The 22215-nt window shown below is 47.7% G+C and overlaps 1 protein-coding gene across 5 annotated transcripts in view; it reads right to left on the bottom strand.

Annotated features, from left to right (window-relative positions):
- Positions 1-21914, bottom strand: part of AXL (AXL receptor tyrosine kinase) — a 52151-nt gene extending 30237 nt beyond the window's left edge. The window contains exons 1-5 of one of the 5 annotated variants that reach the window (XM_039369140.1): positions 21680-21914; positions 20402-20800; positions 8497-8695; positions 4363-4463; positions 3583-3765 (exon numbers count right to left, since the gene is read on the bottom strand). In XM_039369140.1, coding sequence (XP_039225074.1) covers positions 3583-3765; positions 4363-4463; positions 8497-8695; positions 20402-20474 — 556 coding nt within the window. In that variant the 5' untranslated portion in view covers positions 20475-20800; positions 21680-21914. Of the gene's footprint in view, positions 1-3582; positions 3766-4362; positions 4464-8496; positions 8696-20401; positions 21328-21679 lie in introns of those variants that run through there. The other 4 variants (XM_039369137.1, XM_039369139.1, XM_039369141.1 and 1 more) reach the window with 4 other exon arrangements.
- Positions 21915-22215: the final 301 nt, after the last annotated feature.

Raw genomic sequence — 22215 nt, 5'->3', positions numbered from 1 at the left:
AACCTTTACAGGGTCTACTTCTTGACTGGGCCTACCTTCAAGGGCTGTTGCAGGGAATCCCAGGACGGCAGACCCAGACTATAAATTGCAAAAAGCATCTTGGGAGAAAATAACAGGCAAACCTCTTTTTGTTACATTTCCAAGAAAACATCACGGCCCATAGTCACGGCATTCCCAAGGGTGGAATTTCATTTGAAAGAGAGTTGGCATTTTTGTTGTTACTCAGAAGGGACACAGCAGTACTGTAGACTCAACCCTCTCAGCTTCAGACTGAAATTACTACTCAGAGGAGTAATTGCTCGGTCCAAGGCACGCAACCCTATTAATGTCAATGGGCCTTTGTCTGGAGCCTAAACACTCAAAGGCTACGGTTTGACAAGGCTTCTTACGACTACAAAGACCATTTAGGGACTACAAAGAGGGTCCAGAGGAGCCAGGGAAACTAGGAACGTTCCCCAACCGCAACCATCCTCCAGGGCTGTTTCTTGTTGTCCAGGCATCTGCTTGGAGCTTCCTACAATTGCCCAGTCATCAAGAAAGGCCAGGAGTTGTGGTCAAAACCAAGAACTCATCAGTTTTATTAGCAACTTGCTTTCAAGGCAAAGGGCATCAGCTGGGAAATGGGGGGGGGGGAAGGGACTTGGTCATTTAACCTCTGGACAAGGAAAGGAATCCAGCAGTACCAAGTGAAGCACTCTCTGATCATGGTGGTTTTCTTGCAGATGTTTCATAACTAAACTAGGTAACATCAATAATAATAGTAATAGTAATTATTATTATTATTGATGTCATATTTCGTTAACTGGAGAAGATAACACAATACAAAGACCTACAAATAGAAATAGAAAGACTGTGGCAAAGGCAAGCAAGGGTAGCACCAATAGTCATAGGCGCCTTGGGTGCAATCCCAAAACAACTGGAGCACCACTTGAACGCCATTGGCATTGACAAATTCGCCATTAGTCAATTGCAAAAGGCGGCCTTACTAGGAACTGCTTCCATCCTGCGACAAGATCTATAATACCATCAAACATCCACATCTGCCTATCCCAGGTCCTGGGTAAGGACTCGATAGGTAGACAAAATGCCAAATCCAGTCTGAACATCTGACTGACTGTGCAATGATCCATAATAATAATGATAATGATGATGATGATGATGACGGAAGGGAACTTGGAAGTCATCTAGTCTAACCCCCTGTTCAGACAGGAAACCCTTATACCATTTCAGACAAATGGTTGTCCAGTCTCTTCTTGAAAACTTCCAGTGTTGGAGCATTCACCGCTTCTGGAGGCAGGTGGTTCCACTGGTTAATTGTTCTAACTGTCAGGAAGTTTTTTCTTAGTTCTCAGTTCTAGTTTCCATCCCTCACTACTTGTCCTGCCTTCGGGTGCAGGTCCAAGACAGCTGGGCCTATCTGCACTGTTGTTCTTTCGCTTCCCGTCTCTTTCGCCCAGGGCAGGCAGATAAACCCCGGCCCCACTGCCTGCCAATTGCCCAAACAGTCTTTGGTAACCTTGGCCCAGGCGGTTCCCACGCTTGGAGCGAACCCCTCCCTGGCTGAGCCATGGGGAATCGTCCCCTCTCCATAGAAAAGACGACAAAGGACCTTGCGAATTGGGGACAAGCCAGATATTAAGAGGAGGGGAGGGGAGAAGACAATGAACAAGGACGTGCAACCGGGGGGCCCCTGGACGAGGCTGAATGGCGGGGAGAGGAAAGGGGTCTCGCACGCACCACCGAGACCCCTTTCGGCTGCGTCTTCTCGCTGGTGGGAAATCCGAGTCCCCCTCTTTGCAGCCAATGCAACCCAGCGCCAAAGAAAAGGCTACTTTTTACGGCTTCGCTGGCCAGATATGAAAAAAGCAGATGCTGAAAGCCGGGGGGGGGGGGCTATGAAAAAGGCCCTCTTTGGAACCATCATTCCTCCTCCTTTCAGCCCCACAGCTATTTTCAACCCTGGAGTCTGGAGCAAAATGAAATGAAACCCGCAAAGAATAGACTATTGAGCGAAGTGGCCCACCACCAGGGGGTTCGTCGTGTTTGTTGAAGACACTAAATGGCCATTGACGGTGTTCAGACAACACACAAAAGCCCCCAAACATGCAGCCACGTTTGGGGTGGGGGGTGGGAGGCGTCAACGTCCCTGGGCGCCCGGGAACCCAGCCAGGTTAGGGAGGGATTCAAAGCCAGGACCCTCAAGGGAGCAGTGGGATTCACACCCTGTCCTGAGTCGTGACTGTTTAAAACCATGGTTAGGGGAACCAGTCAGAAAGAGAGTGTATAGTCTTGGCTTGTCTTTGTGGCCTGCCAAGCTTCCTGTTAATCTGCAGAGGTGTAAGTAGGTGGGTAGGGGGAAGGGAAGGGGAGGGAAGGGAAGGGAAGAGGGAGGGAGGGACGGAGGGAAGGAGGAAGGAAGGACAAGGGCGGAGCAGGAGGGAGGGAGGGAGGAAGGAAGGAAGGAATGAAGGAAGGAAGGAAGGAAGGAAGAAAGGAAAGGAGAAGGAGAAGGAGGAGGGAGGGAGAAAGGGAGGAGAGGAGGAAGGAAGGAAGGAAGGAAGGAAGGAAGGAAGGAAGGAAGAAAGGAAGGAGAAGAGAAGGGGAGAGAGAGAGAGAAGAGAGGAGGAAGGAAGGAAGGAGAAGGGAAGTGGAAGGGGGAGGGAGGAAGGGAGAGAGGAAGGAAGGAAGGAGGGAAGGAAGGGAGGATAGAATGAAGGAAGGAAGGAAAGAAGGAAGGAAGGAAGGAAGGAAGGAAGGAAGGAAGAAGGAGAAGGAGGAGGGAGGGAGAAAGGGAGGAGAGGAGGAAGGAAGGAAGGAAGGAAGGAAGGAGAAGAGAAGGGGAGAGAGAGAGAGAAGAGAGGAGGAAGGAAGGAGAAGGGAAGTGGAAGGGGGAGGGAGGAAGGGAGGAGAGAAGGAAGGAAGGAAGGAAGGAAGGAGAAAGGGAGGATAGAAGGAAGGAAGGAAAGAAGGAAGGAAGGAAGGAAGGAAGGAAGGAAGGAAGGAAGGAAGGAAGGAAGGAAGGAAGGAAAGGAGAAGGAGAAGGAGAAGGAGGAGGGAGGGAGAAAGGGAGGAGAGGAGGAAGGAAGGAAGGAAGGAAGGAAGGAAGGAAGGAAGGAAGGAAGGAGAAGAGAAGGGGAGAGAGAGAGAGAAGAGAGGAGGAAGGAAGGAGAAGGGAAGTGGAAGGGGGAGGGAGGAAGGGAGGAGAGAAGGAAGGAAGGAAGGAAGGAAGGAAGGAAGGAAGGGAGGGAGGAAAGGAGAAGGAGAAGGAGAAGGAGGAGGGAGGGAGAAAGGGAGGAGAGGAGGAAGGAAGGAAGGAAGGAAGGAAGGAAGGAAGGAAGGAAGGAAGGAAGGAAGGAAGGAAGGAAGGAGAGAAGGGGAAGAGAATTCAGAAGAACTGTTAACAAGCCATTTGTCTCCATTCAGATACCAACCTTGAAGCTACAGCTGTAATTTGTCACACACTCCGAAAACCCTCGTCTCAGCTGTCCTGGGTGAAACCTTAACCCCACCCTGGCAGCTGCCGCCTTTTGAAAGGTGTCATTTTGTGATCAGAAGAAGCGGGCATGGCCTGAGCTGACTCACCTCTCACCCCCAAGACGGACGGGGTCTGGGCCAGGGGATCCGCCAGCGAGTTAACGGGAACGCTGTCCTGCAACCAGATCACCAAGACAGGATCTGGGGGTCCCTGCGCTCTGCAGCTGAGGTTGAACGGGGTATCGGCTGTGATCTCCAGATCTTGGGGCTCCTCGGAGAAGAGGGGGAGACCTGGCCACAAGAGAGAAGAAACAGCTTGAGCAAACGAGCCCAGGATTGGCTGGGTTCACAAGCGGTGCTACACCACTCTTGGTTGAATAAGCCCTGATGGCAACGGTAAGCCATGATGGGATGGTTCACACGAGACAAAGATAAATGGCTTAGCTTGGGGGGGTGAGCCAAACCAGGATGGCGTGGTCAACAATATCCAAAACAAGCGGATCTTGGCTTAGTCCTCTGAAGGAATCAAATCAGTGATTGTCAAGCTTGGGGACTTGAAGATGGGTGGACTTCAACTCCCAGAATTCCCCAGCCAGCAAAGCTGGCTGGGGAATTCTGGGAATTGAAGTCCACCCATCTTCAAGTCCCCAAGCTTGACACTCACTGCTGAGATAATTTCTCTCAACCTGGGAGCCCTGTTAGACAACAAAGTCCCAGAGTAATGGATGATATTTGTAAAAAAAAAAGCAATCATTTAAAGGGAATTAAACCTCTGAGCATTTATTCTGGTTGCTCCTTAAGGCCAGCAGATTCCCAATTTTTGCAGCATGGCTGTGCCTCCCCCAGGTCTCTGCAGGGGACTTCCCCCCCCTCAAATATTACATTTACCTTCTAACTTCAGATAAGCTCCTTCGGAAACAATTTCAGATCCGTTCACCCAGGCCACACACTGGTAATTTCCCATGTCAGAAACCTGGAGGGAAGAGATGCTGGAGAGAGGAGGGGAAGATGGGAGAGTGAAAGAGACAAGGAGATTGATCAGCAAAGCGGCTTTGAGCATAGGTTGCGTTGTCCACGAGGAGTGATGCGTGCTGGGCTGGTTTATCAAACTTAAAGCAGTGTTTCTCAAGCTCAGCAACTTTAAGATGCGTGGATTTCAGCTCCCAGAATTCACCCAGCCAGCATATGTGAACTGCAACTCCCAGAATTCCCTGGACAGCATATGTGAACTACAACTCCCAGAATTCCCTAGACAACATATGTGGTCTTCAGCTCCCAGAATTCCCTAGACAACGTATGTGGACTTCAGCTCCCAGAATTCCCCAGCCAGCATATGTGAACTGCAACTCCCAGAATTCCCTGGACAGCATATGTGAACTGCAACTCCCAGAATTCCCTGGACAGCGTAAGTGAACTGCAACTCCCAGAATTCCCTGGACAGGGAATGGGCAGTATGTGGAATGGACAGTATGTGGACCAACTCCCACAATTCACCCAGCCAGCATATGTGAACTACAGCTCCCAGAATTCCCTGGACAGCATATGTGAACTACAACTTCCAGAATTCCCTTGCTCATCAGAAAGTCGCAAAAGGGGATCATGTGACTCTGGGACAGTATGACCGTCATAAATATGAAGCAGTTTCCAAGCATCCGAATTTGGATCGCGTGACCACGGGGATGCTACGACGGGTCGTAAGTGTGAAAAACGGTCATGTCACTTTTTTTCAGCGCCGTTGTAACTTTGAACTCCAGTCGCTAAACGAACGGTCGTAAGTCAAGGTCTGTGCGCTGATTAAGGATCTTCCTGGCTTTGGCCAAGCCTCAGCACGCAGGGTCTCCACCCCACGGCTTCAAGGGAATGAGATTTGCCACGGTCTTTTTCTGACCACTTAAAAGTGGTCCCCAACTCCCCCCCCCCGGGCCGGATCCGGAGGGTCAAAAATAATTTTAGCTGAAAGGAGGAAAAAATAATTCCAAGGTTTAACATCCCCAGAGACCAAGCCACTCTTTAAACAAAGCAGCTGTGGTGCATTTGGGAAGAAAAAAAGGGGGGACACCTTTTGATTGCCTTGATGGGGTGCCATTTTGACTTTTTTGACCTCCCTTGCCCCTCGCCACAGCTGCCGCCAACTTGCAAGGGCTTGGACAAAGCCTGTGAAAGACAAGGGAATCGCAGTCTGATGCAACCGGAAACAGCTACTTAGGGAAAGTTTTCAAGGTTTGTTTTGGGGTGGTGGGTGGGTGGGTTAGCCTTTATCATCAAGAAAAGGTCAGGAACTTTTACTCATTTAAAATCGGGATTCTTTCCTCTTTTGTTTGCTTCCTCAGGATGATTCCCTGCCCCTTTTCCCCTTTTGCAAGGTCAGCAGAGAAAAACACAGAATTGATTCTGCTTGCTTGGAAGGTTCGCCTCACAGGAAGTTCCTTAAAACAATTTTTGTTTCCTTCAGCAAAAGCTGTTTTCCCCCCCCTCCCGCCCCCGGCTGTTTATCACAACATGGCTGGCTCAGGAATTCTGGGAGTTGAAGTCCTCCCATCGTCAAGTGGCCAAGGATGAGAAACACTAAGTCTAGGCCAGGGGTAAGCAACCTTGGCTCTTTTATGACTGGTGGACTTCAACTCCCAGAATTCCTGAGCCAGCCACGCTGAGGGGAAAGGGAGAGGTTTCCATTCTGAGCCATGCTGGCTGAGGTATTCTGGGAATTGAAGTCCACCCATCTCCGAGTGGCCAAGGTTGAGAAATACAGGCCTAGGCCAGGGGTAGGCCACCTTGGCTCTTTTATGACTGGTGGACTTCAACTCCCAGAATTCCTGAGCCAGCCTGGCTCAGCTTGAAACCTCTTCCTTTCCCCTCAGCATGGCTGGCTCAGGAATTCTGGGAGTTGAAGTCCACGAGTCATAAAGTTGCCATAGTTCCCACCCTGTCCTGAGGGATGAGGTTAGGCCAGAGGTAGGCAACTTTGGCTCTTTTATGACTGGTGGACTTCAACTCCCAGAATTCCTGAGCCAGCCACGCTGAGGGGAAAGGGAGAGCTTTCCATGCTGAGCCATGCTGGCTCAGGAATTCTGGGAGTTGGAAGTCCACGAGTCATAAAAGGGCCAAGGTTGCCTACCCCTGGGCTAGCCTCTTAAAAATCTCCAGTAATGGAGGACTCACAATTTCTGGAGGCCAGCTGTTCCACTTAACAGCTGACTTGCTTAGTGACAGAAATTTTGGGCTCTGTCATGGTTGTTAGCCGAGGATTACCTGTACTATTTTAGCGAATAGTGCTACGAGTAATAATAATGGGACTTTAGAATTCAGGCAGACAGGCCCTGCCACGCAACCCCTCAAACTTAACAATTGTTCAGAAGAAAGACCAAAAAAAAAGTCTGGATTACGGATGCGGCCTTGCCTGAAAAGGGCAGAAAGACCTGGAGAAAAATCATGAAATGCAAAAACCTGCAAACGGAAATAGAACGACTGTGGCAAAAGAAAGCAAAAGCAGCCCCATTGGTCATAGGCACCTTGGGGGCCATCCCAAAACATCTGGAGCACATCTGCCTTGACAAATTGACCATCAAAAATTTGCAAAAGGGCAGCTCTACTCAGAACAACTCACATCCTCGGATAATAACTTTTAAAACCACTAAATAACAACCCCTGCCTGCCCCAGGTCCTTGGGAAGGACTTCATAGGTGGACAACAATGCCAAATCCAGCCGAAACATCTGGCTGATTATAGCACCATGATAATCATAGAGACTTCAAGGTCACTCTTGCTAGCAGCTGACCGTCCTATCCTTGGTTACACAGTCTCCTTGCTGGCCACCTCACCTTCAAAATTAGGGACCGGCGTGGGCTCAACAGAGATGCCAAGGAATTAATTGACCTCAATTGATCTTCCATTATTGATTGATGATGTTATCCGTTCAGTCGCGCTTGGCCTTTTATTGGGCCAGATCCCTCTACATCTTCTGATCTTCCACTAGCCCCCATTGATTAATCACCTATTGATCCCCAGTCATTTATTGAGCCCCTTTTGACCCCACCCCAAACATCGATCAACCCTTTGGATCGTCCCATCATACCTTGGGGGGGGGTTGATACTGATCGCTTTGGAGAACCTGCCTTGTGCTGAAGTATTTATTCTGAAAGAACTAGCAGTGTTTACATTCACACAGGGAACCAAGACCTAAACCTTAGTTGGCAAACCATATAATACGCTGAACATAAACCAAGCCAATCGGATAAGAGCTAGGTGCCGCATCCACAGGGAGAACGGTCTTCTGTACAGAGTTTTCAAGGTATTGGTCAACTGGCTCCCATTGGATCAGATGGGAGCCGGTTTGGTCTAGGGGAGAAGGCAGCAGGCTAGTAAATGGGAGATGTGAGTTCTAATCCTGCTTTAGGCACGAAAGCCAGCTTGGTGACTTTGGGCCAATCACCAGGAGATGGTGAATTCTAGTCCTGCCTTAGACACGAAAGCCAGCCTGGGTCACTTTGGGCCAATCACTAGGAGACTGTGAGTTCTAGTCCCGCCTTAGGCAAGTAAGCTGGTTGGGTGGGCCAATCATCAGGAGACTGTGAGTTCTAATCCCACCACAGGCATCAAAGCTGGCTAAGTGACTTTGGGACAATCATCAGAAGACTGTGAGTTCTAGTCCTGCCATAGGCATAACGTCAACTGGGTGACTTTGGGCCGGTCTCTCTCTCTCTCTCTCTCTCTCTCTCTCTCTCTCTCTCTCTCTCTCTCTCTCTCTCTCTCTCTTTCCCTCTCTCTCTCTCCTCTCTCTCCCTCTCCTCTCTCCCTCTCCCTCCCTCCCTCCCTCTCTCCCCCTCTCTCTCCCTCTCCTCTCTCTCTCCCTCTCTCTCTCTCAGCCAACCCACCTCACAGGGTTGTCGTTGTAGGAACAATAGGAGGAGGAAGATGTTTTGGCTATGTCTGCTACCTTGAATTATTTGTAAAAATAATAAATGTGGGGAACAAACAGACAGTCTGGCCCATTAACCCTGCCAGCCAAGCTCTCTGGAGGCTCACCTCAGTTCGCTGGTTGTCTCCCATTCTCCCTCTTCCAAAGGCACCTGCATCTGGTTAATATCAGCAAATTCGAAGGCCTCTCCATCCCTCAGCCAGTTGATCTCCGGTGCCTCGCCCAGGGCCAGGATGGAGCAGGAGAGTTTTACGTCCTTCCCCAAAGACAAGGTCAAGTTTGAAGGACTTTCTTGGAAGTATCCAGCTAGGAGGGAAAAAGAGAATAGGTTGAAATCCTCAAATTAGGAGAAAAGGGCAGCACCACATCGCAACAGCAACCAGGAATTTAGCTCTCAGATCTGCAGGTCAACTCGATCCGGAGGATTTGCCTATACAAGTCATCCTCACTTAGCACCTGTCTCGTTTAGGGACCGTTCACAGTTACGATGGTGATGAAGAAGTAACTTTGCAACCAGTCTTGTGGAAAACAAAAGGACTCTTACGAATTCCAGAGGGTTTTAGCAGAGAGATTTATTGTGCAGGTTCCGAAGCCATAGCAACAAGCAATTCTGAACCCCGAGGGCAGGTTCAGACTTCAGTTTTATACTTTCTTTTTCTCAGGAACAAAGGAATACACATTGAAATACACATTGTAATACATTAGGTTCGATTCTCACGGGTATACAATGGAGAGTTTGCTACACACATTGTATCCAAGTGCAATGCGCATTAGGTTAGTCACATACTACTAACACAGCACTATTCCAGTAATTATGCAGACACATCATTATTCTAGTGATTGTTCATTATTCCACATTACTTGCATGTTATGTCTTTTGCAGGTGTGTAAAGAAAAGGAAAGCTGAAGTAAGACTGTAAGCACGGCAGTGGTTTTGCTTAGGGACCGAGTTGCTGGTTTTAGTTGTGGTCAAACGCACTGTGGAAACCCAGAAAAAGGAAATAGAGCACCTGCGCCACAAAACGGAAAGCCACGTGACTTTAATGAAAAGTGCTTAACCACTCAACCCAATACAGGACAACCAACACAAGACATATATCAAAAACATCTCAGAAATTTCTAACAGATCATTATAACCATACAATATCATCGTAACACACATTGTAACCCTTCCAAAACAATTTAAGTAAACCAAAAAAGCCAGCAGCCCCAGAAGAAAAAACAGGAGTCATCTACAACAGGGTCCACAACTCCCTGTAATGTGGAATAATGAACAATCACTAGAATAATGATTGTGTCTGCATAATTACTGGAATAATGCTGTGTTAGTAGTATGTGACTAACCTAATGCCCATTGGACTTGGATACAATGTATGTAGCAAACTCTCCATTGTATACCAGTGAGAAATGAACCTAATGTATTACAATGTGTATTTCAATGTGTATTTCTTTGTTCCTCAGAAAAGGAAAGTATAAAACTGAAGTCTGAACCCGCCTTCAGGGTTCAGAATTGCTTGTTGCTATTGCTTCTGAACCTGCGCAATAAATCTCTCTGCTAAAACCCTCTAGAATTCGTAAGAGTCCTTTCATTTTCCACAAGACCTGGGCCATGGCCTATTCAGAACTGTGCAGCTCAACTTGCATGCGAGCAGCTCAATTCATATGCATGCAGCTCAACTCACACGAGTGGTGGGCTGGCACGCATGAGCATGCACGTGCAACTCTACTTGCAGTCAAGCTGCATGTGCAGGCACATGTGTGCTGGCCTGCTGCTCATGCAAGTTGAGCTGCATGTGCACGAGTGCTGGCCTGTTGCTTGCATCACCCAGTTCCCCTCTCCCCACCCCAGCCGGCCGCCAAGCTGGGGACCACTGAACTACAACATACAGTGTAAGGACAGCGACAGGACAGAAAGGCAGAAGACTAGCAGTGGGCCTCCATGAACACCAACGACCAGTCAGAAGATAGGATGAAAACTTCTTAATCTCACAACACATGGATAGACTCAACTCTATTTTCAACTGGGAAAGTGTGAGCATCCTAAAACAAGCTAGCCCCCCAAAAACGCTAGGCAATTCCTGGAAGCTCAGACTAATCAGCCACCAACGACCAAGAGAGATAAACCATATTTGCACACCATTCAAAAGAGACAATAAAAAAGCTAAGAAGGAAACAAGGCATCCTTTTCAGCAATCAGCCCCCAAATAAACGGGGATTAATACCAGACAAACCATCTAGCAGAAAACAATGCTTTAATCAAGGAACTACCAGGAAGAAAACCACACACACACCCACATTGTCAGGACAAGCTACTAAATAAATAGGGAGCGCTGATGCTATTTCGTTGTGTATTGAAACATCTGCAAAGAAACAACCAAGCTCAGAGAGCACTAAGGATTCCACATTTTAACCTTGAGCTACATATAATCGTCTGGCAGTTGTCAGACCTAGTGTCTTGCAGGTTTTTTTGGCAAGGTTGTTTGGAAGTGGGTTGCCATTGCCTCCTTCCTAGGGCCGAGAGAGAATGACTGGCCCAAACTCACCTAGATGGCTTTGTGCCTAAACAGGGACTAGAATATATGGCCCACTGGTTTTTAGATTGACACCTTCACCACTACACAAACTGGTTCTTATTTTGGAATGTACCAATCTGAGGCAGCTGGCGGGAAGAGTGGCATTCCGATCTGGTTGGCTGCAACTATACATGCTTCTCGATCCTCAGCTGGATTATGCCAGCCCTGCCCACCTAATAATGGCTCAGGTGTGGCCTGGCACCCCACATAGATGCTGGATGGGCCTGGACAGAACACAGAGTCAGATTCACAAAGAGATTCTTGGCAGAAATCCCAAATTGGAGCTGCAAAGTTTTGGATGGCCATCAGAGGGCAGCGTAGAGATGCAGAATCCTTGACTCTTGGCTGCCACCTACAGGTCATCTGGAATATTTGCAGCATGGTGCAAACTTAGGTTTATGGAGTTAAGTTTCTTGGTTACTGTGTAATCTGTCTATCTAGATCAGTGTTTCTCAACTGTGGCAACTTGAAGCGGCGCAGACTTCAACTCCCAGAATTCCCCAGCCGCCATGCGACTGAAGTCCTTGTCAGTGTGCATTTTATATGCAACACAATGGAGAAATAAGCAGGTGAGTTCCAATTCTGCAGTCACAGTGCCGTCTTAATGTCTTGACCTCTCTTGTGGTCATCCCTGCTCTCTGCTTACCTGTCTTTCTCCATTAATCTTCTTTTAAAAATTCTCCTGTATAATGTAATTAGCTAGTTTGTCAACATCGTCAACTGCAGAGATATCTACAACTAAGTGGGCGAGGTGAGACGGGGCCAGAGTCCAGTGGGAGCAATGAGAAGTCAGCGTCTGCTGTTATTGCCAGTGGGGCAAAAGTATTGGGAGGGAGGGAAGGAGGAAGGGAGGGAGGGAGGGAGAAAGGAAGGAAAGAAGGAAGAAGGAAAAGAAGAAAGAGAAAAGGAGAGGGAGGGAAGAAGGAAGGACAAGAAGGGAGGGAGGGAGGGAGGAAAGAATGAAGGAGGAAAAGAAGAAAGAGAAAAGGGAGAAGGAGAAGGAAGGAAGGAAGGAAGGAAGGAAGGAAGGAAGGAAGGACAAGAAGGGCGGGAGGGAGCAATGGATGGATGGATGGATGGATGGATGGATGGATGGAAGGAAGGAAGAACAAGACTGGAGGGAGGGAGGGAGGAAGGAAGGAAGGAACAAGTAAGAAGAAAGGAAGAAGGGAAGAAGGGAAGGAAGAAGGCTTCGGAACTCTGGGTGTTGTAGTCCCACAGCTCATAAAGTTGGGGCTCAGGAATTCTGGGAGTTGTAGTCCCATAGGTCGCAAAGGTGGGGCTCAGGAATTCTGGGAGTTGTAGTCCCACAGCTCATAAAGTTGGGGCTCAGGAATTCTGGGAGTTGTAGTCCCATAAGTCGCAAAGGTGGGGCTCAGGAATTCTGGGAGTTGTAGTCCCACATGTCGCAAAGTTGGGGCTCAGGGATTCTGGGAGTTGTAGTCCCACAGGTCACAAAGTTGGGGCTCAGGAATTCTGGGAGTTGTGGCCTCACAGGTCGTAAAATGGGCTTCGGAGGACGGGAGAGGCCTGGGGTCCTTTAATAAATAAAAGAATCTCCTGGCCTGGGAGCCGCGTTAACCCTTGAGGCACGAGGGACAAATTCCAGGGCCTGAGAACCGAAATGCCATACTGGGAAGGAGCCCAGAGTTCACCCGAGGGGCCTCTCCTTCCTTTCCCAAGCCAGATTTGGGGAGGGGGGAAGAGGGAGAGCGCCCACGCCCAGGCCCTGAACCGGTTCCCAGACCCTCGGCAAGAAATATCGCATTCTTTCTTTTTTTTTTTTTCTCCCCTTTGCCTGGCCTGCTATTCAAAACCCAATTCCAACCCTCCCCAGGGCAGAAATCTACCATCTTTACACAATGCTAAAGAATCCAATCAATCAATCAATCAATCAATCAATCAATCAGAACAGAGCTGGAACAGACCTTGGGTGGTCTTCTAGCCCGGCTCAAACAGGAGACCCAAACTCCACAGCTGGATGTCTTTAGGGCTGAATCCCTTTAGGGCTGAATCCCATCTAGTCCAGGGGGTTGGACTAGATGACCTCTAAGGTCCCTTCCAACTTTACTACTACTACTATTATTGTTATTATTATTATTATTATCCATGCAACTGTATCTCTCTTTGAGCTAGCCTACAGCCCCCTAGTATTTCCTTGTGGTCTCCCATCCGGGTTGTATCCCGATCCATTCCCAGTGAGCTTGTTAAGGTCAGCCAGTGTGACATCCAAGGCAGGGAACCTTGAACTCAAAAATCTAGCCGTGCCCTTTGGGGGCCGCTTCGGTTAGTTTGACCCAGAGGACTTCTAGATTTGAATTCCTGCATCCTTAAATCAACGAACATCCCCCCCCTTTTTTTTTTTAATGCTAATGCATCATCTTTTTGGAGACACTCGCTCAGCGTTATCCCAACCAGATACTGGAGACCTTTGCAAACAGAACAGGGAGAAACCAGCATCTTTTTGGCTTGTCCTGCAAAGGGCCGGACCGACTTTTGCTTGTCTGCTTGGGAACTGGGACAGCAACCCAGGGATTGTAAACGAATCCGCCTCTCCCAGCGGGAAAGAATTGGAGCAGGTTTTTGCCTCCCTCCTCAACTAGCTTCACTGGATACCCAAAAGGTTAGTTCAGTCTCTCCCCCACCCCACCCCACAGCCACTGGCTGCAGCCCCTCCCCTGCCTTCAAACCCTCCACCCAGTTCCCTGCTGTTCCAGCTCGGGATGACTCACTCCGATCGAATCAAAGGTTTGGAATCTGGGCATTCCGAATGGCTCATCCCTAGATTTTGCTTGCAGTGAAGGTCATCCACCCATTTGGGCCCAGCCCCACCCCTCGGCCTGAATGAGCGGTCCCGTTTTTTTATTTTTTAAAAAATGGATTTATATAGGCACCCATCTTCCCTGCATGATTCTGGGTGGCTTGGGATAAAAGAGATAAAAACAAACGAAGCACTTGGTAGGAAATCCAAAGGCAGAGCAGCGGAGTGTTCTCAAAGAATTCAGCCTTGCAATCCGAGCAACCGAAGGAAGAATTGCCTAGAAGAGTTCCCCTCTAATTTCTTTGGATCTAGAGCAGTGGTTCTCAACCTTTTTAATGCCGTGACCCCCAACTGGTCGTAAGTCGAGGACTACTCAACCGGTCGTAAGTCGAGGACTACTCAACTGGTGCAGCACCGTTTGCAGAATGGGACTTTTGGCGGGCTCAGCAGGGCAGAGACAGCCTGGACAATTCCTATTGGCTTTTGAAAGCCAATAGAATTAGACTCGATTCAAGAGAGTCTATTCTATTGGCTTTCAAAAGCCAATAGAATAAAAGGGAGGAGCACAGCTAAGGAAAAGGGGGGGAAAAATGGTGGACTGCGTTGTTTGGCGACCCCCGTGAAATGGTCGTTCGACCCCAAATGGGGTTCCGACCCACAGGTTGAGAACCACTGATCTTAGAACATAAAGAGCTGGAAGGGACCTCAGAGGTCCTCTAGTCCAACCCCTGCTCAAGGCAGGAGAACTTATACCATCCTGGTCCACAATTCTGGGAGGCCAGGATCTAGCCAGGATGAAAGCCAGGGAAACTCTTGTTTTGCCCTAGTAGATCGAGAACTGCTGTCTCAGCCTGTTTACACCCTGTTGTAAATAGAACCAGCAGGGCTGCAATCAAAATATGCCCAGCAGTTTCAAGAAATAAACCCCCAATTGATCAAACCTGCCGAAGAATTACATTATTTTCTCACATACAGCTGGAATTAGAGAGCGAGAGTTGTTGGCTTCACATCCTCATTTGCTAGTTTTCTTCTCTTTTGCACAGATAATAATAACCATCGCTTTGGAAAAATTTACCTTAACGTCAGTCAGGCATAAAGCTGCGTTGAGCCCAGTATTATCAGCTCCTCCACCCAGATCATTGGGTGATGTTCATGGATAATAATAATAATAATAATAATAATAATAATAATAGTAGTAGTAGTAGTAGTAGTAGTAGTAGTAGTAAAGTTGGAAGGGACCTTGGAGGTCATCTAGTCCAACCCCCTGCTCAGGCAGGAAATCCTATACCATTTCAGACAAATGGCTGTCCAGTCTCTTCTTAAAAACTTCCCGTGTTGGAGCATTCACTGCTTCTGGAGGCAGGTAGTTCCACTGGTTAATAATAATAATAATAATAATAATAATAATAATAATAATAATAATAATAAGAAGAAGAAGAAGAAGAAGAAGAAGAAGAAGAAGAAGAAGAAGAAGAAGAAGAAGAAGAAGAAGAAGAAGAAGAAGAAGAAGAAGAAGAAGAGAAGAAGTAGTTTCAACCCCCTGCTCAGGCAGGAAACCCTATACCATTTCGGACAAATGGCTGTCCAGTCTCTTCTTAAAAACTTCCAGTGTTGGAGCATTCACCGCTTCTGGAGGCAGGTGGTTCCATTGGTTAATTGTTCTAACTGTCAGGAAGTTTCTCCTTCGTTCTACTAACCAGGAAACCAAGAGTAACTAAGAAGTAGCCCTCCTCTTTCCTTGTCCTCAACACTTGCTCTTCAGACATATTCTCTCCGCCTTGAGCAGCGGGTTGGACTAGAGGACCTTTCAGGTCCCTTCCAGGCCTAGCAGTCTGTACTGTAGGGTCTCAGGTGCAGGTTCCAAAAAGCGATTAAAGGCAAAATGCTGTCAACAAGCTTTCCCTCTTAGTCGTCTTGAAAAAGGCAACTGGGCTTTTTTCCTGGAAGACGTTTCGCTTCTCCTCCAAAGGAGCTTCTTCGGTTCTAACCGAAGACCGAAGTCAGAACGGAAGAAGCCCCCTTGGAGGAGAAGCGAAATGTCTTCAGAGGAAAACAAAGAGAACCCAGTTGCCTTTTGAAAAAGGGCAACCAAAGGACTTTGGGACAACCAAAGGACTGAAAGTCTGCACAGACATTTCCCTTCTTAATGTGCTTTTCTCCTATAAGTTGCAGCAGTGCGTCTCAACCTGGACCACTTGAAGACGGGTGGACTTCAACTCCCAGAATTCCCCAGCCAGCCATGCTGGCTGGGGAATTCTGGGAGTTGAAGTCCACCCGTCTTCAAGTGGTCCCAGGTTGAGAAAAATTGCAGAGAAGCCGCAACAATAGAACAGCAGGGGAAAAAAAAAACCCTGGATTTCCTTTCCATGTCTGCCGGGTGATTCTAGGATAGCAATCTATACTTTTGATTGCAGATATGATGTTCCAAGGACACAACATGTGCATTGGGAGAAGGGGGGGAAAGCCCCAGGCACCCATAGCCACAACGTTTATTGTTCTATTGTCTCCCTGGTCTTCTTGGATTTTATTGTTCTATTGTCTCCCTGGTCTTCTTGGATACGTCCCACGGTGAAATATACATGATTTATGAGTGTTAATCACCCGGTAAAAAATAGCGTGTCTATTAATACAGAGCCATGTAACTTGTCCCACTCTTTGAACCGTTTGGATGTCGCGGCTGAAAGTCCAGCCGTGCCACAGTTTGACGCCAAGCTTGATGCCGTTCACCCACGTTAATTTCACAGAAATATAATTGACCATGATTTGATCCCTAATTTTCCCTCCGTCAGGAAATCAAATCCTCTGGCAAACACCGCGATTCGTGGGAAAAAATGGCAGATGTGAATTCTAAATCTCGGACCGTGAAATGGGCAGCAAACAAATGTGATCGCAGGCAGTCCTCCACGTACGATCAAATTTTTGTCGCTAAGTGAGACATTTGTGAAGGGGAACCTTGCCCCATTTTACGACCTGCCCTGCCAACGTTGTTAAATGAATCACCGCCGAAGTTAAATTAGCCACCCGGTTGTTAAGTGAATCTTGCTTTCCCCCCCCATTGACTTTGCTTGTCAGAAGACTGCAAAAGGGGATCCATATGACCCCCGGGGGACACCGCGACCGTCCTAAATGCGAGTCCGTTGACAAGCATCTGAATTGGGATCACCTCATCGTGGTAAATGCTGCGACGGGCGTTACGTCTGGAAAAAAAGGTCCCTTTTTTCCCCAGTGCCGTTGTCCCTTTGAACCGTCCCTAAAATGTCGTTAAGTCAAGGACTAACTGTGTAAGGAAATCAAACCCTCTGGAAAACACCAGGGATTCAAGGAAAGCGGTTGTGCGAATGTGAATTCTAAGTTGTTTGTCGCGTCCCCTTGGAGCACAAGACGGGCAGCAGCTAAATTTGACTCTAATGAAAGAGAAAAATGCTTGTCAGCCTTTCCTTCTTCCGGGCCACCCCGTTATTTATTTATTTGCTTGATTTAATTTTTGCGCCGTTCATCTGCCTTATAAAGTGACCCGGATGCATTTAGTGGGCACATTGGAGCAGGGATTCCAGAGCAGAGTTCTTAAGATGCCTCAAGGCTGTTTGCCCTTGGCTAAACTTTTAATTTTAAGCCGTTGCACCCAGTGGGTGAGTGTTACAGTCCTTGACTTACAACCATTCCTGTTAGCGACGGTTTGAAATTAGAAAGGCACTGGGGAAAAAACTGACTTGCGACCAGTCCTCACACTTACGACCATTGCATCATTCCCCACAATTATGGGATCAAAATTCAGGCACTTGGCATCCAGCAGGTCCTGGGAATCATGTGATCACCCTTGGCGACCTTCCCAGCTGGCTCCTCCCAAGCCGAGTCAATGGAGGGGAGCTGGATTCGCTTACCAACCGTGTGATCCACCGCACTGCCGTGTTTCTCTGAACCACCGTGGCAAAAAAAAAAAAAAAAAAACAGTGGACGTAAACTCAAGCCCAGCTAGCTTAACAACAATCGGGATCAGCATTTCCACGGCGACGCAAAGCCGTGGTTTCGCCATGGAGATGCTGATCCCGATGGTGGACGTAACTCAAGGACGAGGGCAATAAGAGCCAAAACTATACAGGAACCTCCTAGCTGCTTTTTCCGATTAACCAGTTTTAATTCAAACGCATAGGAAAGGAGGCTTTGGATCGCAAGCTGGCTAGAATTTGGTTTAGACGGCCCCGGGACCACCCATTCACCGGATCAGAGGGGACAGATCCCCGCAGGGAGCAGTGAGAGTCAGCCGGCTGCCCGAAATTCTTTCCAGGGCCTCTCACCACCCCCTGATTTTCCATTGCAAATCAAAACAATCCGGGTCTGCTCTCCGGCGTTCAAACCAGGGGCAACCAGGAAGAATCTGACTCTCTCCAGGAAGAAACGGAGCCCAGCTGGAGCTGAAGGGACCCCTTTGGATCAGAGCTGGGCTACTGGAATTGGGAAGTGTGTGTGTGTGTCTGGGGGGGCGGGGGTTACAGTTTCTTTTATGCATTTACCCCATCAAAGGATCTGTTTGCTTGGAGAGACAGGGTAGAGCAACTTTAAGACCTGTGGACTTCAACTCCCAGAATTCCCCAGCCAGCCAGCCAGCCAGAATAGAGCTGGAAGGAACCTTGGAGGTCTTCTAGTCCAACCCCCTGTTCAAGCACCATTTCAGATAAACGTTTGTCCAATCTCTTCTTCAAAACCTCCAAGTGATGAAGCACCCACAACTTCTGGAGGCAGGTTGTTCCACTGTTTTTAATTGTTCTGACTATCAGGAAGTTTCTCCTTAGTTCTAGGTTGCTTCTCTCCTTGATCCATCTGTTGCGTCTTGTCCTGCCTTCAGGTGCTTCGGAGAATAGCTTGACTCCCTCTTCTTTGGGGCAGCCCCTGAGATATTGGAAGACTGCTATTATGTCACCCAATCAATCAGAATAGAGCTGGAAGGGACCTTGGAGGTCATCAAGTCCAACCCCCTGTTCAAGCACCATTTCAGACAAACGGTTGTCCAGTCTCTTCTTAAAAACCTTCCAGTTTTGCAGCACCCACAATGTCTGGTGGCCAGTCGTTCCACTGGTTAATTGTTCTGACAGTCAGGAAATTCCTCCTTAGTTCAAGGTTGCTTCTCTTCTTGATAAGTTTCCATCCCTTGCTTCTTGTCCTGCCTTCAGGGGCTTTGGAGAACAGGTTGACCCCCCCTCTTCTTTGGGGCAGCCCCTCAAATACTGGAATGCTGCTATCATGTCCCCCACCTCCCCCCCAGTCCTTAGAAGAAGCCAGAATGGATGGGTGGGGGGTCACCTGTTGCAAAAGGTGCTCAAGCATCATTTATGTGACCCATTAAGCTCTCCAGGTTTACATGAAGCACTAAATGGAACCCAAGTGATCACAGATTTCCCCCCCCCTGCAATTTCTGAACCCTAATTACTCTCCCACAGTTTATAGCGAATTATAGGGACTGCCACCTTGAGGTTCCCGCAAACCGGCTGGTCTGTATTTGAAACAATCAAGTCTATCTTATCTCAAGGAAGTGGTAGGTGGCTTACAAGGTTGTGTAAACAAGGGTCGCTTAGCCGCAGACTTTGGAATTGGGAGTTGAGAGAGGATAGCTTGCCCAAAGCTATCCCCCCCCCTCTTCCCGTATTACAGGTAGTCCTCAACTTATAACCATGTATCGACTGTTCAAAGCTATAACAGCACTGAAAAAAGAGACTGATGACCAATCCTCACACTTACGACCATCACAGCATCCTCAGGTCACATGATCAAACCTTGGGCACTTGGTAACCAGCTTGTACTGAGGCAAATTGCAGTGTTCCCGGGGTCCCTGGGATAGACCACTTGCGACCTTCCCAAGAGGCTTCCGACAAGCGAAGTTAACGGGGGAAAGCAGATTCAATTAATGACCGGTGATTCACTTAACAGCCGTGGAGGTTCACTTAACAACTTTGCCCCCCCCCGGAAAAAAAAGGTCATAAAATTGGGCACGATTCACTTAACAACTTCCCGGCTTAGCCAATGGAAAATCTGCTAGTAAAGAATTAGTAAAGGGGTTATATTATTATTTTTGGTTTTTAATTTGTTAATATTGATCTTGAAAAGGAGTTAAAGTTGGTTATGGATTTGATTGTTAGTAGAGTTGGGTAATGTTAGTTAGATTATGATTGTTTATTTGTAACCCTGTAATCAGCTCTGGGAAGTGGGGGAGTGGGGGAGGGATTTGGGTTATATACTATAAAAAATTTTTTAAAACTTTTAATAAAATATAAGAATTAGTAAAGGGGGAAGGAGAAGTGTTTGACTTTAGAAGAGACTGGACAATCATTGGTCTGAAATGATGTAGGGTTTCCTGCCTGAGCAGGAGGTTGGACTAGATGACCTCCAAGGTTCCTTCCAACTTTACCATTACTATTATTATTATTATTATTATTATTAACAACACTGCACAGTAGGCCAAGACTGATGTGTTCCCCCGTTTCTCTCTAAGCGATGTGCGTTAAGTAGAATTTGGAATTGTTTGCGCCTGTTGGAAACTGCATAGCCAACTTTTTAGCCACCTGCATTGCTCCAGTTTTGTGGTTGGGGGGGGGGTGTCTCTGGGATTCTCCTGGCTCCCATCCTGACACCAACACAACAGAACTCAGCTCACACAAAATAGGGGGTACCCAAACACACACTCACCTTCCTGGGTGTGGCTGATGCCCATTGAGCAGGCCAGCAGAGCAGCGAGGAAACACCAGCAAACTTGCTCCATCTTCTCCCAGCTTAGTGGCTCATCGGTGGAAGACGAAGAGGGGAGTAAAAAAAAAAAAAAATCCAGAAAAATCTGTTGGGAAAATCAGCTCTCTTCCCGAGCAGCAGCAGCAGCAGCAGTAGGATTCCGCCTTCACCCAATCCTTAAAAAGCGGCCGAAGAAATTGTCGCTGGAGTCCGAAAACAAGTGACGAAAGAAATCCACCGTGAAGTCAGCACCCAAGAGGGTCAGGCCAGCGATAGATCCAAAGTGGTTCTCCCTTCCCCACGGCGTGTCCGAAACTCCTGCCAAAAGTCTGGAATAATTCCTCAACTCAAAACATTTCTCTGTATCATTGAAAAAGAAGAAGAAAAAGGGAGGCAATTTGAGGGACTGTCCCAGGGAATTTCACACACACACCACACCCTGTCCCCTTTCAAAATTCCTGCATTAATTTGGTTTTCCCGGGTCTGGCTGGGCAAAATTGCAATTCTTCCTCAGCTCTGCTCCCCTGATGTCGGAGGAACAGCTATTTTTTTTCTTCTTCTTCTCCTTGGTTCAGTCTTGCGTTCCTTCAACTTCTGAGCCCCGATGAGTCTACTCAGACCCTACAGTAAATTTGCTTACTCAGGAGAGTTAACTTCTTGCTTACTCGAGAGAGGCAACCTCTCCGAAGAGACAGGGAGAGTTGAGTGAATGAGAAGAGATGGGGAAAGAACTTGCTTCCTTTTCTTGGCTCTCTCCCTGACACAGACACTCCTACACACAGCCGCAACCTTGTGCGATAGCAAAAAAGCAGCAGCAGCAGCAGAAAGAAGAGGCCTGAAAGATTAGCATAGCCGGCTGATTTGGGGCGGCAGGGAGGGGGTGGAAGGTGGGTGAGTGGCTGCCTTGGAAAAAAAAAACTAGAAAGAACAGAGAAAAAGGGTCCAAATTCCATCCGGCCGCAGAAGGGTTAAGGGGAGGAGGGCAAAAGGAGAAAAGAATTTTCCTTAAAGTTACACTCACCCACATTCTGCAAAGAGGACATGCCTGGATAGGAGCACCTTGAGAAAAGGGCAGAAAAAAGGAAGAAAGAAAAAAAACCTTCCCCAACTTTCCAGAGCCACCAGACAGAGGCAACCTTGCCCACCAAGTGAAAAAAGACAAGAAAATAATAATAATAATAATAATAATAATAATAATAATAATAATAATAATAATAATCAGAATTTAATGTTGTTTACGCCTGGCTAAGACACCACGGCATTGGGCGTCTCTGTCCGTCCACTTTTATGAGGGTCAAAGACCAGTCCGGGAGCTTCAGTAAATCAGTAATTCCCAATTTTCTGGAACACAGGTTGCTCTTGAGAATATTTCTGCCTTGGTTTTCGGAATGGGAAGACTCCTGGAATCTACAATGTGGAGGAGACAGACCCGGCGGATGCTGCTTGGTGAACAATGAGAAATTTCGGAATATTTTCTGCTGTCATTCAGCGGAAGGAATCAAACCTTCAGTACAGACTTTCCGAAAACTACTTTAGCCTTAAGCCGGAGAGGAATGTCACACACACACACACACACACACACACACACACACACACACATGGTTTTTGTTCACAGCAATTAGCTCATCTTACACAATCCCCTCTGAAGGGACCATTTCTGATCCTCTGAATCTGCCTGTACTTGTTCTCCCTTGAGTGACTCAGACAAGCCAACATTTGGAAGGAGGAATGAGAAACTGAACTGACCAGAATGACTCCCTTAACAACAATCATGT

Source organism: Crotalus tigris, unplaced genomic scaffold (genome assembly GCF_016545835.1).
Source record: "Crotalus tigris isolate CLP2741 ecotype Arizona unplaced genomic scaffold, ASM1654583v1 scf7180000020990.9691751010:1144802, whole genome shotgun sequence".
NCBI lineage: Eukaryota > Metazoa > Chordata > Lepidosauria > Squamata > Viperidae > Crotalus > Crotalus tigris.
Note: the sequence above shows the minus strand (reverse complement) of the source record. Positions and strands in the feature narration are given on the sequence as shown.